General features: G+C 32.3%; 1 protein-coding gene across 2 annotated transcripts; it reads right to left on the reverse strand.

Moving 5' to 3' along the window:
- Positions 1-636: 636 nt before the first annotated feature.
- Positions 637-4,541, reverse strand: LOC105318989 (PRADC1-like protein). 2 transcript variants are annotated; one of them, XM_066068171.1, is made up of 5 exons: positions 4,409-4,541; positions 3,916-4,061; positions 3,272-3,381; positions 2,755-2,922; positions 637-2,420 (listed from the first exon to the last, which is right to left on the reverse strand). In XM_066068171.1, the coding sequence occupies exons 1-5, from the start codon at positions 4,464-4,466 to the stop codon at positions 2,300-2,302; spliced, it is 603 nt and encodes a 200-aa protein (XP_065924243.1). In that variant the 5' UTR covers positions 4,467-4,541; the 3' UTR covers positions 637-2,299. The 2 variants fall into 2 exon arrangements, with proteins under 2 accessions (XP_065924243.1, XP_065924244.1); XM_066068172.1 differs by having other exon boundaries at positions 4,445-4,528.
- Positions 4,542-13,426: the final 8,885 nt, after the last annotated feature.

A 13,426-nucleotide genomic window follows, 5' to 3' on the forward strand; every position in this document is an offset into this window, starting at 1 on the left:
GCAAAAAAAGCTGTAATATTCAAGCAGGATTTATCCCTCTGTTATTTAAACATTGCAAATGGAAAATGTTGCTTTAATTAATTAAATCGCCACATTGTGATGGATTCATGCATTAAAGGTCATGTCAACTTGGTAGAAGCGAGTATTGTGGCCATTTTAACAGGCAAAGATAAAGTAGTATTGAGATGATTAAATATTTGGTGAAAATGATATTATTAAAGCAAATGATATATACAAGTGTATGTACCCTTTGGGATCAGAGCGGGGCCACAACAGGATTGGTATGTGGGGAATTATTATACATGAGAATTTATTTTTTTATATTTTTAATGAGAAGTTTGTGAAAATATTATGGAAGCAAGATTGTGATGTCAGATGTGCAAAGTTCTTTTCAAAATAGTGATGGACTTGCTTTGTCAAGTATGGGCCACAAAATTAATATAGAAATAATCCAATAAAGAGCATGCACATAGCTTGAGAAATTATTAAATATACATTTCAATAATTCATAATAAGCTACTTTAAAACAATGTGTGGCTTAACATATGATTACTTCTTAAAAAGTACCTTCAACTAATAATGTTATATAATATTTCAAATCACAGAAACTCAACATAAAAGTAACAAATACGTATATGAAAGACTTCAAATTTATTGCATGAAAAGTAATATGCAAACATATCTGGGACAATCTGTCGTCTCCAGAATCAGGTAATCATAAATACACATTCAAATCTTGAGGAAGGAAAAAAAACGCAACAATAAAAAGAACAATCTAATCAAATCACCTTACACCCTTTAAATAATTCTATTTTTTCTAATATACAATTTGCTTAGGTTTGAATATTGACAAAACAGTTTTAAAATGTAGATATACATGTATCAGAAGTTGACTATATAAAAGAACAAAAAAATAATCTGAAGTTTTTCAGAACCAGAAAATTTTTAGGTAGAAGCATCATTATTTGCTATTACAGTACATGTATTAAATGAATTGGCAGTTGATGGAATATTCACTCCCTTATCTCAATCTATCAATGGAAGACTTGGAACTGTAGTGTGAAAATGGACCAAGTTTAATCCTAGACAGCAGATTTGCAAATCACCTAGTACCAATACAATTAAAGTGGGCAACCAAAATAATGTTTTGAATTTTATATTATTTACACAAATGTTCAGGATTGAGTAGCTACAAATAGAAGCTACAGTAACTGTTATTATTTTGAATACGGTACACGCTAGTACAATAATTGATGATTGCATAGTTTGAATGTTATTATTGTCGAGGCCTTTTGTTTATATACTACGGTAATATATATTATGAAAATATTATGCCTTTTTTAAAAGCAATATGAGCCTTGTTGAAAAATAAAATAATTTTGCATAGATACCTGTAACTTTCAGCCTTAAATATGACCCAAATTAAGCAATGAATTTTATCAGAACAAAGTTTTTGTACTATGGGATACAAAGCAAATAGGAAAATAGGAACAATAATTCTGTCTCAGCCAGACCCTTAAAATAGGTTTCCTCAAAAATTTATGAAACACAGAAGTTTTTAAACCATTTTTTTTTTGGGGGGGGGGGGGGTAAGGGGTCTACTTATGTAGGAAATTACAATTTTACAATAAAAAATCCTGACAGAAAATTGCATCTCAATCATATCACATTAAATTTAACAGCACTTTGATAAGCAGGATTTCAGAGATCATAAACATTCTGCAATTAGGACAATAGGAGAAGAGACATGTTCATATTCATATACAACACCATTCACCACTAAAAAAAATTGTAACAAGTGCACCAGTTTGTATTTCATCTCCATAACCACAAGTGTAAGCTGCCAAACCATGCAAAGTTGGGTTACAAAAATATCAATCTCATTCATTCAACAGAGTTTCAAATAACAATACATGTATATGATATTTGTTTCTTATTGCATACCACTGACCAAGTCAGAAATACATGTAGACTGGTAATATATTAATATGAATACTAGCAAATGATGTAAGACTATCCAGAGTATCACAGTTAGGTTGCTAAAAGAAAGGCAATACAGGAATAACTTTTTATCTAATTGTATTGGAATCATCTAAATAGTAAAGCCCACATTGAGAGAGTGGATGGGCAGGGACTAAAGGCATATTTTATATTTCATTTACATTTGGTCTGGAGGTGGGATGACTGAGTTAATAATTAAACTGATTTGGTGCCTTGACCAGGATCATCACCAGAGAGTCCATAGAGGTTAATTGTTGATTGGGTTAATGGCAGAACTGGTTTGGTGCAGAGACCAGAATCACCAAAGTGTCCATGGAGGTTGGTTGTTGATCATCATGGGCATTCCTGTGATGTTGAAAGGAATGTTTACAATGGCGCTATCCATGCGATACTTTTCCAGGGTTGCTTTAATCATGTATCTACAAATAAACAAAATAGATTAATTGTTTTCTATATAACAACAGATGCATGGCTACTAACAACTCAACTCATAAAAACCAGGTATCTGCAGTTATGGCATGCCATCAAATTTAACGCTGCTCAGAAATATGATGAAAATGGTGCATGCCATAAATAAATTATAGTAAACTTTTTGGTGAAAAAAACCCTAATATTTTACCCCCCCCCCCCCCCCAATATAACATGAACCCCAACCTCCATCCCCTATATTCAACTATTATCGATGAAACCAGAGTATGGAATCTCAACAAAAGATGTAAAGTAACTACGCTGCCTCCAGGTGTCGTTTCTTACCCGTCCTTGCCCAGCAGGAAGAGGCTTGGGATCTGGACCTCTCTCTCTGTGCCATCCTGTACCATCTGTATCTGAGCCTCGTCGTTCTGAGCATCGTTGTCCGTAATCAGGACTGCCACGGCCCCTGCATTCTCTGCATTGATTGTCTTGGTCACAAAGGAACAGTCACTACAAAAACACACAAGCTTCATTGACAAGTCATACATTGTTTTATCTATGCAGCTCCAACTACGACCGCTATGAATTTTTCTTTTTTTTTGATTTTTCAAAGTCACTGTTTGATTTTACTTTTCCAAAAGTACAATTTTTCCTTTTTGAAACTGGTTCTACAGGAGTCTGATCAAGGCTAATTGGAATGCACAGAAAAAAGATCATATAAATACAATGGTTCATGTCTTTTGATGTCGGGGTCCTACACATTATGAAATGCACTAGAAACATTTATAAATTAAAGCAGCACTTATAAAAGATAAGTTACAACTACTGAATAAGCATTATACATGTAATTGATCTTTACCCTCTTTGTATCAAGACCACTGCTCCATCTACATGTCGCTTATTGAGCAATTCACTACATCCATTGTAGGGGTTAGCAACTAATAAAGGGATATGGTGATAAACCTTCTCCTGTAAAAGGAAAATATAACGTAAGAAACATTTCTGTGTTAAGTTAAATGCTTCATTGTGTGGTCATTGTATGTATAAGTTAAAAAACTTAACACAGCTATAAATAGATATATTGTACATCAGTGGCTCATGATCAGTAGAGGGTTCAAGTGTGTGGTATGACAGTTCACAAGTGTTTTGTCTCATGCTCTGTTTGTATGAAATACCGGTAGAAATCTAATGCAGTGATCATACTAAAGGTGAAAGCATAAACTATAGGTCAAACTTGAAGCTCTTTATTTGCATCCTATAAACTAATGTCCTACATTAAAGGTATATATATAGGTAATCTAAGTCATTAGATACAAACTTTAAATGAAATTTTTTTTAGTATCATTAACACGTTCATGGACTTGAAATTATACTGGCATGTGACCACTTTGTACCGTATATCATTTTTATGTTTTGATAAAATAATGTAATAATGCACCGGTGAAAAATTGGTACTTGGCGCAGGCCAGTATAGCTAGGCTCTAGTCGCTCTACTATACTTACAAAATCTACACCAAAGTTTCTTGCTGGCCTGATTTTATAAACGTAGCTTATTTCTTCAGGCTCTACTATTTGCATAAAAAGATTATCCGAGGTATACAGCAGGTTGATATCTGGAGTAGTGGCCAACTTCACATCTGAGCTCAGAGCTAATGAAAAAATCATAATATTACTTCCACTTAGGCAAAAAGTTTTTAAAATATTAAAGGAAGTCAAATCAATTCAATACGAGATCGGTAACATATAGATTATTTACAAAACGTTATATATCAATGAACACTTTTTATCTCATTTAATTCATTGTGTATATAACGATTTTGTTTACTGTCAATTAAGTATCATTGACAATATACTGAAATACACAAGAAGTCAATAACAAGCATAAACTAAGGATACTGGTAAATCTTTCTTTTTTTAAGTTTGATCCACATGTACACCGTTCTTTTGCTGTTGAATCAAAATATTCAAGAATATAACACTCTGATGTCAAAATTACCTGTCGAAAAAATAACAGCAAATGTTAAAAACAAACTTTTTAAACTTTTCCTCGTCATCTGTCGTTGTAAAACGTGTCCATTAGAGTTATCGCGCTTTACACCACTTTCCTTCGATTATTTAAAGTAACTCGAGTCAAATTGTTTCGCGCGCGCGTTTGCAATTCCAGAGGTGACATACAAATACAGATCATAGCCGTTTACTTTATCAAATTAAGACACCTTTCTTTGTTAACAATTTAGAAAATTGAAGACAATATCTAAATTACCACCCCCAAGTCATTTACATTTCGTGCTTTAGGGTGCCTTTGGTATGACTCCGGTCTGCCTCATATATATTGAGTATATGTGATTGTCCATATTTTAAAAACCTTTAAGACCCCCTTCTTTAATTTAAACTTCTTTTCTTCTTCTTCTTCTTCTTCTTCTTCTTCTTCTTCTTCTTCTTCTTCTTCTTCTTCTTCTTCTTCTTCTTCTTCTTCTTTAAAATTTAGAAGTTTACGGGCTTTCGTAAAAATGAACAAGGAAAACTCAAAATATACAACTTTATACAATAAGACTTTTGTTTAGTCCAAACAATTTTTTTCAGTACATGTACTGTATCTTAGAAGGTCCTCAGCCCGCAGATTCAATTTACAAGTACGTATACAATGTTTAATTTAACGATATATGGTTGACATGAAAAGGTTGATAAATATTCAATTTGTGGAAGATGGCTGTGAACACAGAACACAGTTCAAAGTTCAAGGGAAAAAAGGGGAAAATGCACTTTTAATATTTTCAAAATTACCAGAGACACAAATAACATGTAATTTATGTCTCTGCAATTACCCACAGGGGCAACTTATCCGCTCTGCTCTCTATGACATATATAAGGAATAAGGAATCATTCTTTGAGTATTATGAGGTGATAATTTTGGTCGGGGCGTGATTAAATCCAATAAAGCCCGAAGTCCTTTATGATAGATTTGATAACGCCCCGACCGAAATTATCATCTCATAATATTCAAAGAATAATTCTTTATTACTTATATTTATATAATTTTAAACCACCTTACGATTAAATATTTAAATTTAAATAAGCAACCCCCGCTGGCGCCTCAATTTGGCTTTATGAGTTATACAGTACAAAATCGATACGTAGTGTTATCACAGGCAAAGACACAGGAAAATGTAAATACATACCAGTGTATATAAATAATTTAATAGGTGTATTATTTATGTACAATATATATATAGCATAGAGTGCAGAGCTTATAAGATGCCCCAGTGAATTACCCATGCGAGCATCTATAATTAGGTATATAGTTACCGATATGTGTAGCATCTATACATGTATTTCTTTAAACATCGCAATAGTTAGAATAATTAGTACAACGTGCAATTGACTTGCAGCATTCAAATTTTTATTGCTAAGCGAACAAATCGGGCGACTTGAACATAGCAAGAATTGAAAAATATACATATATACATCTTTGCAAATTTTTTCGGAATCTATATGATGACATAATTTTATTACTTGTATCTTTTATTATGATGCAATTAACATAATGTTTTCGAAGTCGTAACAGTCAATAACAAAAGTGTTCTAAATTAAAGTGCATGATTGTTAGGTAAAGGTATATGCGTTAAAATGAGTGATTATGGGGCAACGGTACTGCCGTGCGACCATGCAAGTACCATTTCTCACCAGTGCATTGTTACGTCATTTTCCTAATAAAATGATTTTATGTATTGATAAAATGACTTAATCAATGCACTGGCGAGAAGTCCACAAATTGCTTTAAAGTGCGTGATTGCGGGGAAGACGGTGAAAGAATTTCGTATTTTTCTGAACAATTAAACGACTTGTGTTTTGATTTACATCGATTTATTATATACTTGGTATAAAATACAGTGTATTTGCACCCTGATCGATATGAACAGTGACACGCGCCTTTACCACACCCTCTGTATCATCACCCTTTACCACACCCTTTATTACGGGCCGCCGGAAGGCGGTCCGTTATTTGATACACATTTAAATATTGTTACTGCGTTTCTGCGGGATAGTTCTTTTTTAATAGAATTAATACTATGCTTATTTTTATCAATTAAAAGTAAATTTGCATGTAGAAATATGTTTTATGCCTTTTAGAAAATATCACATATTTTTTGTTTTACTCGTAAATGAAAAGTAGGTCATAATTAGTAGATTGTCGTATTTGGCGCGTTTTTATCGAGACTATAGTCTATTCGGAAAATTTCGGAGTCCTTCATTCTTTTCAAAACAATGCATCAGGATCGGTATGCGGGACATACTAAAGACCTGAAATACTAAAGACCTGAATGTCATTAAATTTTATATAAATGATATATTTGAATTTCTATGTGCCGTGTCAAATAAAATGACTTTGCGTGTGTATTTTTTATATTTCCATGTAAAATGTGGTAGAAAATGTGAAATGAAATGACATTATATCAATTATTTACGCAAGAATATGACAGAAATGAAAATTTGAATTGACTGGAAAATTTGAACTAATCAATTCTTATTTTATTATGAGGTCTCTTGAAATCATATATTAAACTAATGCATTAAGTTTTCATTCAATAAAATGCAACAACAACAAAAACCAAAATGGTTTGAAATACATAATCTCCAAGAGAAAAATGATGAGTTGAACTTTGTATTAGAGTAATGTACAAATCAATGTGTTCTCCATTACTTCATACTATGGCAATGATCATACAATTTCCGTTAGAAATGCTTACAGTAACGAAATCGATTCTTAATGATAATAGTAAAATGTTAAACTTTAAAACAAGTTGCTGAAAGTATATTAAAATTTACCGTAAAAATTAGTACAACCAACTCTTATTTTCTTCTTTGTGGTGTGTTTTTATGTAAACAACCAATGATTCATACAACAACTATATTTTTGCGGCCCATTTGACGCTTGCGTCATTTCACCTTTCTGGAACACTTTTGCACTTTTTATCGGATTACCTCGGATTTTATTCTATTTTCTTTGCATATCACATTGCCAAAATCTGTATCACATCATATGAACTCTCTACTAATATCAGCCTTCGGGCCTTCGGCCCTCGGGCTAATATTGGCGTCTCGGATGTAATACAGATTTTACCATGTATTATATTCTCTATACATGTATATCATACGCACATGTATCGTGGCAATTAATTTATGGTTTATGAAGTAACTGATAAATAAAATCGACACTGACTCGACAGTACCATTTTATCCCAATCAGCACCACTGAAGGTACACAATTACGCACATATTAATTAAGTGTTATTTACAAACTTAATTAAATTTATTTCACTTGACTTAATAGTAAGAAGTTGCCCTATGTATGTACAATTAGAAACCTACGCACGGCACTGACATTAATCATCAAGGTTATAGATATTCTAGTCCAAGATTTTATCGCTATACTCAGAAATCTCGTGTTATTTCCGGATTTCCTCAGAAACAAAATGTCCGTTATACACCGAGAACGACGTCCGTAGGTTTATTGGACTCATCAAATAAATGTGTTAGAAATTGTACAGATACATAGAGAACACGATATTCTTGATTCAGAAGCCTATTACTGGCCCTATTAAAGGTAATCAACAAATGGAAAATACTAAAAGCCTCCAAATAAAAGTGTGATTCCGGTTCAAATTGAGGCCAAAAGTTGCATGGAATTCTTCCAGACAGAAAATTTATGCGAGTTTAGATGTATCAAGGAAGAGAGGAGAGTTATTGGTAGAAGAATGCGCTCCATTCATTTTTCACATTTCCCCATTTTCTGCAAGTGTGAACCCCGCCCTTATAACCTTAAAATGTGTCATATGGTGATAAACATTGGGGTTTAAGACTCTTTTGGGAGACATTAGAACAAGAAGCAATTTGTAAAGGACTGCATTGAATGATTTGCTTACGAAGGGCCTTTAACACGAGTTGAGAAATAAGGAAGTGAATCTTGACGGCGCATGATTTTATATGATTTTACCTAAATGAGAGAGAGAGAGAGAGAGAGAGAGAGAGAGAGAGAGAGAGAGAGAAATAGAACATGCATGCGCGCGTGCATTTTGTTGAAAAGTTTGTTGAAAAGTTCTGATCTTTCTTTTTTCTTCCTGTTTTGAGAACTATTAATCTTCAATGTCAGCAAAACACGATTTGTCAGAATGGAAAGCAATGATAGTGAATTGATATGCATTGTGCATTGCATTGAGAGAGAATAAAAGATTAACTTATAGTTACAGAGATCGGTGAAGTACAGACAGATAGAGTCTGGTTGCCTGAATGATAAACGAAGAAGCCATCAAATGTTTGAATGTTTGAATTTCTTTAAATATTTTTACATTTTTATCATAAGACAAAGAGACGTCACCCCAAAGTATCACATGTACATCAATTACACTCTAAAAGTTAAAAAATATAAGATTATACATAAACGATTGCTTTAATAATGAATATTTTTACACACGAAAAACAAGTGATGTGCATCTTTTAAAATTCCACATGTACAAATTAATTGGGTTGGCTTTTATATTACATTGATGAAGATAAGAATTAAGAATATTACTGCGCCTTAATTTAATAATAATTTAATGAATAATGTTTAAAAATCATCGAGCAAACTAGAAATATTTAGGAGGCTTTGTAAAATCCCTCTGTAGTTTCAGACTTAGTTATATATGGTTCAACAGTTATAGCGTGTCAAAATTCTAGAGCATTCCTCTCATTTGAAAGCCAAGGTCATTGTAGCGTTTTGAAAATACGTACAACTTTTATCAAGTTTTTGTTTAAATATGTGATACACTTCACTCTTATAATGAATGAAATGAGACAATGGGGGATATTTTCTGTAAGCTCTAAGTCTTTCAGCTTTGATTGAGTACGATGCACGCATAATTAATTAATGTCGAAGGTCAAGGTTAATGATCACTATGTAAATTCCCTTACCATTTCATACATTAGGTAAATCATTGATCGGTAAGTTAAAAGCCGTGTTACGTCAATATTTGGGTATATTGTTTGTCACACAATTAATCGTTTGGAAATGAAAATAAAACGACTATTTCACGATGAAATAATTAGAATTCTAATATCATTGAAAGCATGAAATTACAATATCGTGTCCTGTTCGGATCACTTCCGGAAAGCCTTCTCTTGGAAAAATAATGTCTCGCGTGAACTCGCGAGATTCTGTTGATGGCCTAATCGATTTTTAGGTCTATAGCTAATGTAACTTATTAGAAAATTGTGATAACAGGAGGATGAACTATAATTGAAATGGTATTTGAATAAAAATCATTTTTTTTTCCTTTGATAAAGTAGCAATTGTGTTAGCTACTCTTTTTTTTACCCGTTTCAATGTCTTTAATGTATGCATATCAAATTACAGTCCAATTCGAAAGAAAAAAAATGTTGTAAAAAAACTGTCTCGTATTATCAGCATTATATTACAGTTGAATAGTCTTGATATAAACATTGTGTTATAACTATAACAACCATTATGATTAAATAAATAACAAGAAAAAAACAATTCTATCAGAAAAGCCAATTCGAATAATATTGGAGACTTACATTGTATTCAGTTGAAATTATAACATCTCATGAAACTGATATTTGTGACACTGTTACATTGTATGTTCATATTCACGTGTTAGATGTGTCGTTTACTAATTAACAATTTTAAATTGTCAATGAGTTCATGGCAACAATTAGTTATAGACGCATTGACAATTAAAGATTGTTAAATAGAAAAACACAGATATTTAAATTTTTTGTGCAAATGGTTGACGTATACAGTGTCAGCAATGCATGTTTTCCATGCGCGTTGAATAGCGATAATGAGACGTTTACTAAATAGTAATTTCTTTTAACAAATTTAAACGGCTGATTCTTTCTTTTGGTTTCAAAATCTTTTTATTGGTATAAAATTCTAAACACTAGTAAGTTTTAAGGACTTTTCGGTATATTCATGGGCACAGGAATTAAATGTATATATAACTATAGAAAGTACGTGTAGTTTGTGTCCTCTATTTCTAGACATAAACCATATATTACATATTTTTCCATTTCAAAAATATGAAATCAAGAGTTAGCCAGCCGACTTTGATTTTTATGCAGTCAAAAGTGAATTCTAAAGTAAAGATACAGTAAATAGAAAATGACAACAACAAACTGTCAGCCATCTCAAAAATCCATCAAACAAAATACAAATTCAAAGATGCCCACTGGTTTATAAAAATCATGATATAAAATTTATTCTTTCAACGATGCTTCATAACAATAGCTTTGATTAGTAGGATGTAACGCGGCTTAAATGTTTGGTAAACGCAGTGTTTTCAATGTCAATTTCTGTGTAATATGAAGGTAATAAGTAATAAATATCGACCCGTGTCAATGTGGGTCCCATGTTGGACCAATTTTGGTTTCCTAAGTAAATCACCCCATCTATTCTTTCAAATACAGAACATATACAAGGAGAAACTTTATTTAATTGCTACCTGGGGTTTTTTGGTGTTTTTTTTTTGGGGGGGGGTGGGGGGGGGGGTTGTGTTTTGTTTTTATTTTATCGAATTGGCTCTCTCTGAGACATTGCTTGAAACTCATTCCATAAACGGACAAAATTTAGGTTCTGTTTACAGTGTAATCATATAATTGAAACACTTTACATTTATATTTGATAAGACAGTATTTTGTTATAGTTGTATATTCGTCATATTTGTAATTGCTGAAATCGAATTACACTGTAAATGGTATTTAATTAGTAAAAGATTCATTATCTTAATATTTTTTTTTATACTTTCCAAACTATTAGTAGTGACCCGGCCTGTGCATTCTGTATTGAGAGGTTCGCTCTCTATCTAAAGATCTTGGACTGTAACATGATAGACTCTTTTTCACCCCCCCCCCCCTTTCTCTTACCAAAATGTTCCAAAATAGCATGACGTATAAAATAATTTTTTTTAATGCTGTTGCTATCGGTAAACGATATCGATTTAACCGCAAAATTACAATCGGAGCAAATTCATGAAAAATTGATCATGATGCATTAATTCATAATGATTCATTTATCATCTCCCATACCTGTCTTAGTAAATAAACATGCAGATTTTGACAACACAAATATGCAGTCTGTCGCCAAAGGCAAACCGCGTCTCATTTGTGCGGCTACAATCTGCTCATTTGCGCAAATTGTAAATGCATTATCCATGCAATATCTAAATTCTAAATTAGATAAATTTCCATTAATTTTTTTCTCTACGCCCTCTCTTTGAACATTATGAGGTATTGTACAGGTTTTCTGAATTATGTTTTTATAATTATTGTTTTTCTGCGAATCAAGGTCGTTCTGAAAAATAATGGATACATAAGTGAAAATTATTCAGTTTCCAATGGATTTTTTCTGACAAATCAATCAATGATATTTTGATAAATGAATATTTAACAAGATTTGCCAAGCTAACAAGAAAAATACTATACTGGATAATATGGAAATTCTCCATGTTGTTGCTGGATTTGCTAAAATGAGGCTGAAACGGGGACATACATTGGGGACATTGGACTGTACTCAGTTTGATGCCAATATGATTTATATGAATAAACAATTTAAAGCAACACAAAAACTGTTTTGGCTCTAAACTTCTTTTGAACACATTAGGAAGAGTTAATAGAAAACAAGTTTAGCTTTTTTTAAAAAGCTTACCGTCTTTAGAACAAACCATAAACAGCAATTAGTTATCAAAGACAAGTTAATTCTTTTTATATAAATGTCAACTTCCTCTACATAGCATGGCAAGTGGAACATATGTCATGTGTCGTTTAAGTCTTCGTGTCTAAAATTGAGAACTGCTAACCCGAGCTTGTAAGTTGAGATCGACTATAGGGTAAAATAGATCTTAGGTAGGGTCGTAGACTCGTATTATTTTTATAAAATCAAAGTTATCCCACTGCATCAATCTATCTTAGGTGCAAATAACTTTACCGATATTAGGCATACCGCATCAATTTTTTTTAATTTTGTATAAATATTTGAATAAACAATGCTTAAAGAAAAACAAATAATTTCAATAGATATTATAGAATGTTACTTTCAACTAGTTGGACCTGAAAACCAAAGGCTGAATTTCATTCATAGCTACATGTATTTTGTATTGCTTTTTCGTTTTCTCACTTTTTAAGATTTGAAAACTACGAAATTTGTTAAGTCGTACATGAAAAAGATCATTAGAAAATTATCTCCCTTGCACCGAACAGTATTTCAACCAATGAAATAAATGTAAATTTTCACATCATGTATTTTCTACCAATCACAAAGGAAAGGAAGTGCAAAACCCGGAGACTGTAAATTATTTCAACTCTTTATACCGTCTTCCAAGGAAGACGGTAATGAGGCCAAGTTACGGGTAAGATCGACTTCGCAAATTTAGTAAAATTATCAAATCTTTTAAATATGTTTTGTCCAAATATATATGTAAAAAATAGCGTGCTCTTTTTTCCAACATGTTAGAGAAAAGTGGTTGAACATTTTCACATTTTTACATGTATAAGAGTATCATATGCGAATTGATAGGAAATTAAGTGATGATAAAACGTTTACCCAAATTTCAGAAAAAATATGTTAATTAAAATTTAGGTGTCAGGTAAATAATATAATGTACGCATGTGGGGAACTGGAAACATGCTTTTTTGTTTTTGGTCATTTCATGCATGTTTGCATTTAAATTTACACGAAAGTATTGAATAAATTATAACTGACGCCATATAATGGAAGCATTTCTTGTGATTTAAGACGGTTAATGGAAAGGCAAAGTGGCACTCAATGGATGGATGGAATGTACGTATAATACACATTTGTTCTGAATTCCTGAACGAGAAAAGTCCTGATTACGAAAATCTCATTAACAAAAACGATTTTTTGATTTTCTTCCATGACCCGGTCAGTAATACAGAGACTGTATGGTACATGATATATGACCGAACCATTGGCTCTCGACCTGGTTCTAAAATCGTAACA

The sequence above is a fragment of the Magallana gigas genome, chromosome 8 (genome assembly GCF_963853765.1).
Source record: "Magallana gigas chromosome 8, xbMagGiga1.1, whole genome shotgun sequence".
NCBI lineage: Eukaryota > Metazoa > Mollusca > Bivalvia > Ostreida > Ostreidae > Magallana > Magallana gigas.

What these genes read in the sequence shown, in the direction of transcription:
- LOC105318989 (XM_066068171.1), bottom strand. Translation starts at nt 4,466, where the DNA reads ATGACGAGGAAAAGTTTAAAAAGTTTGTTTTTAACATTTGCTGTTATT. An exon ending in TGCTGTTATTTTTTCGACAG is followed by an intron (nt 4,062 to 4,408) that starts GTAATTTTGACA and finishes TTTTTTCATTAG; the next exon opens with CTCTGAGCTCAGATGTGAAG. An exon ending in TTCCTGCTGGGCAAGGACGG is followed by an intron (nt 2,421 to 2,754) that starts GTAAGAAACGAC and finishes GTTTATTTGTAG; the next exon opens with ATACATGATTAAAGCAACCC.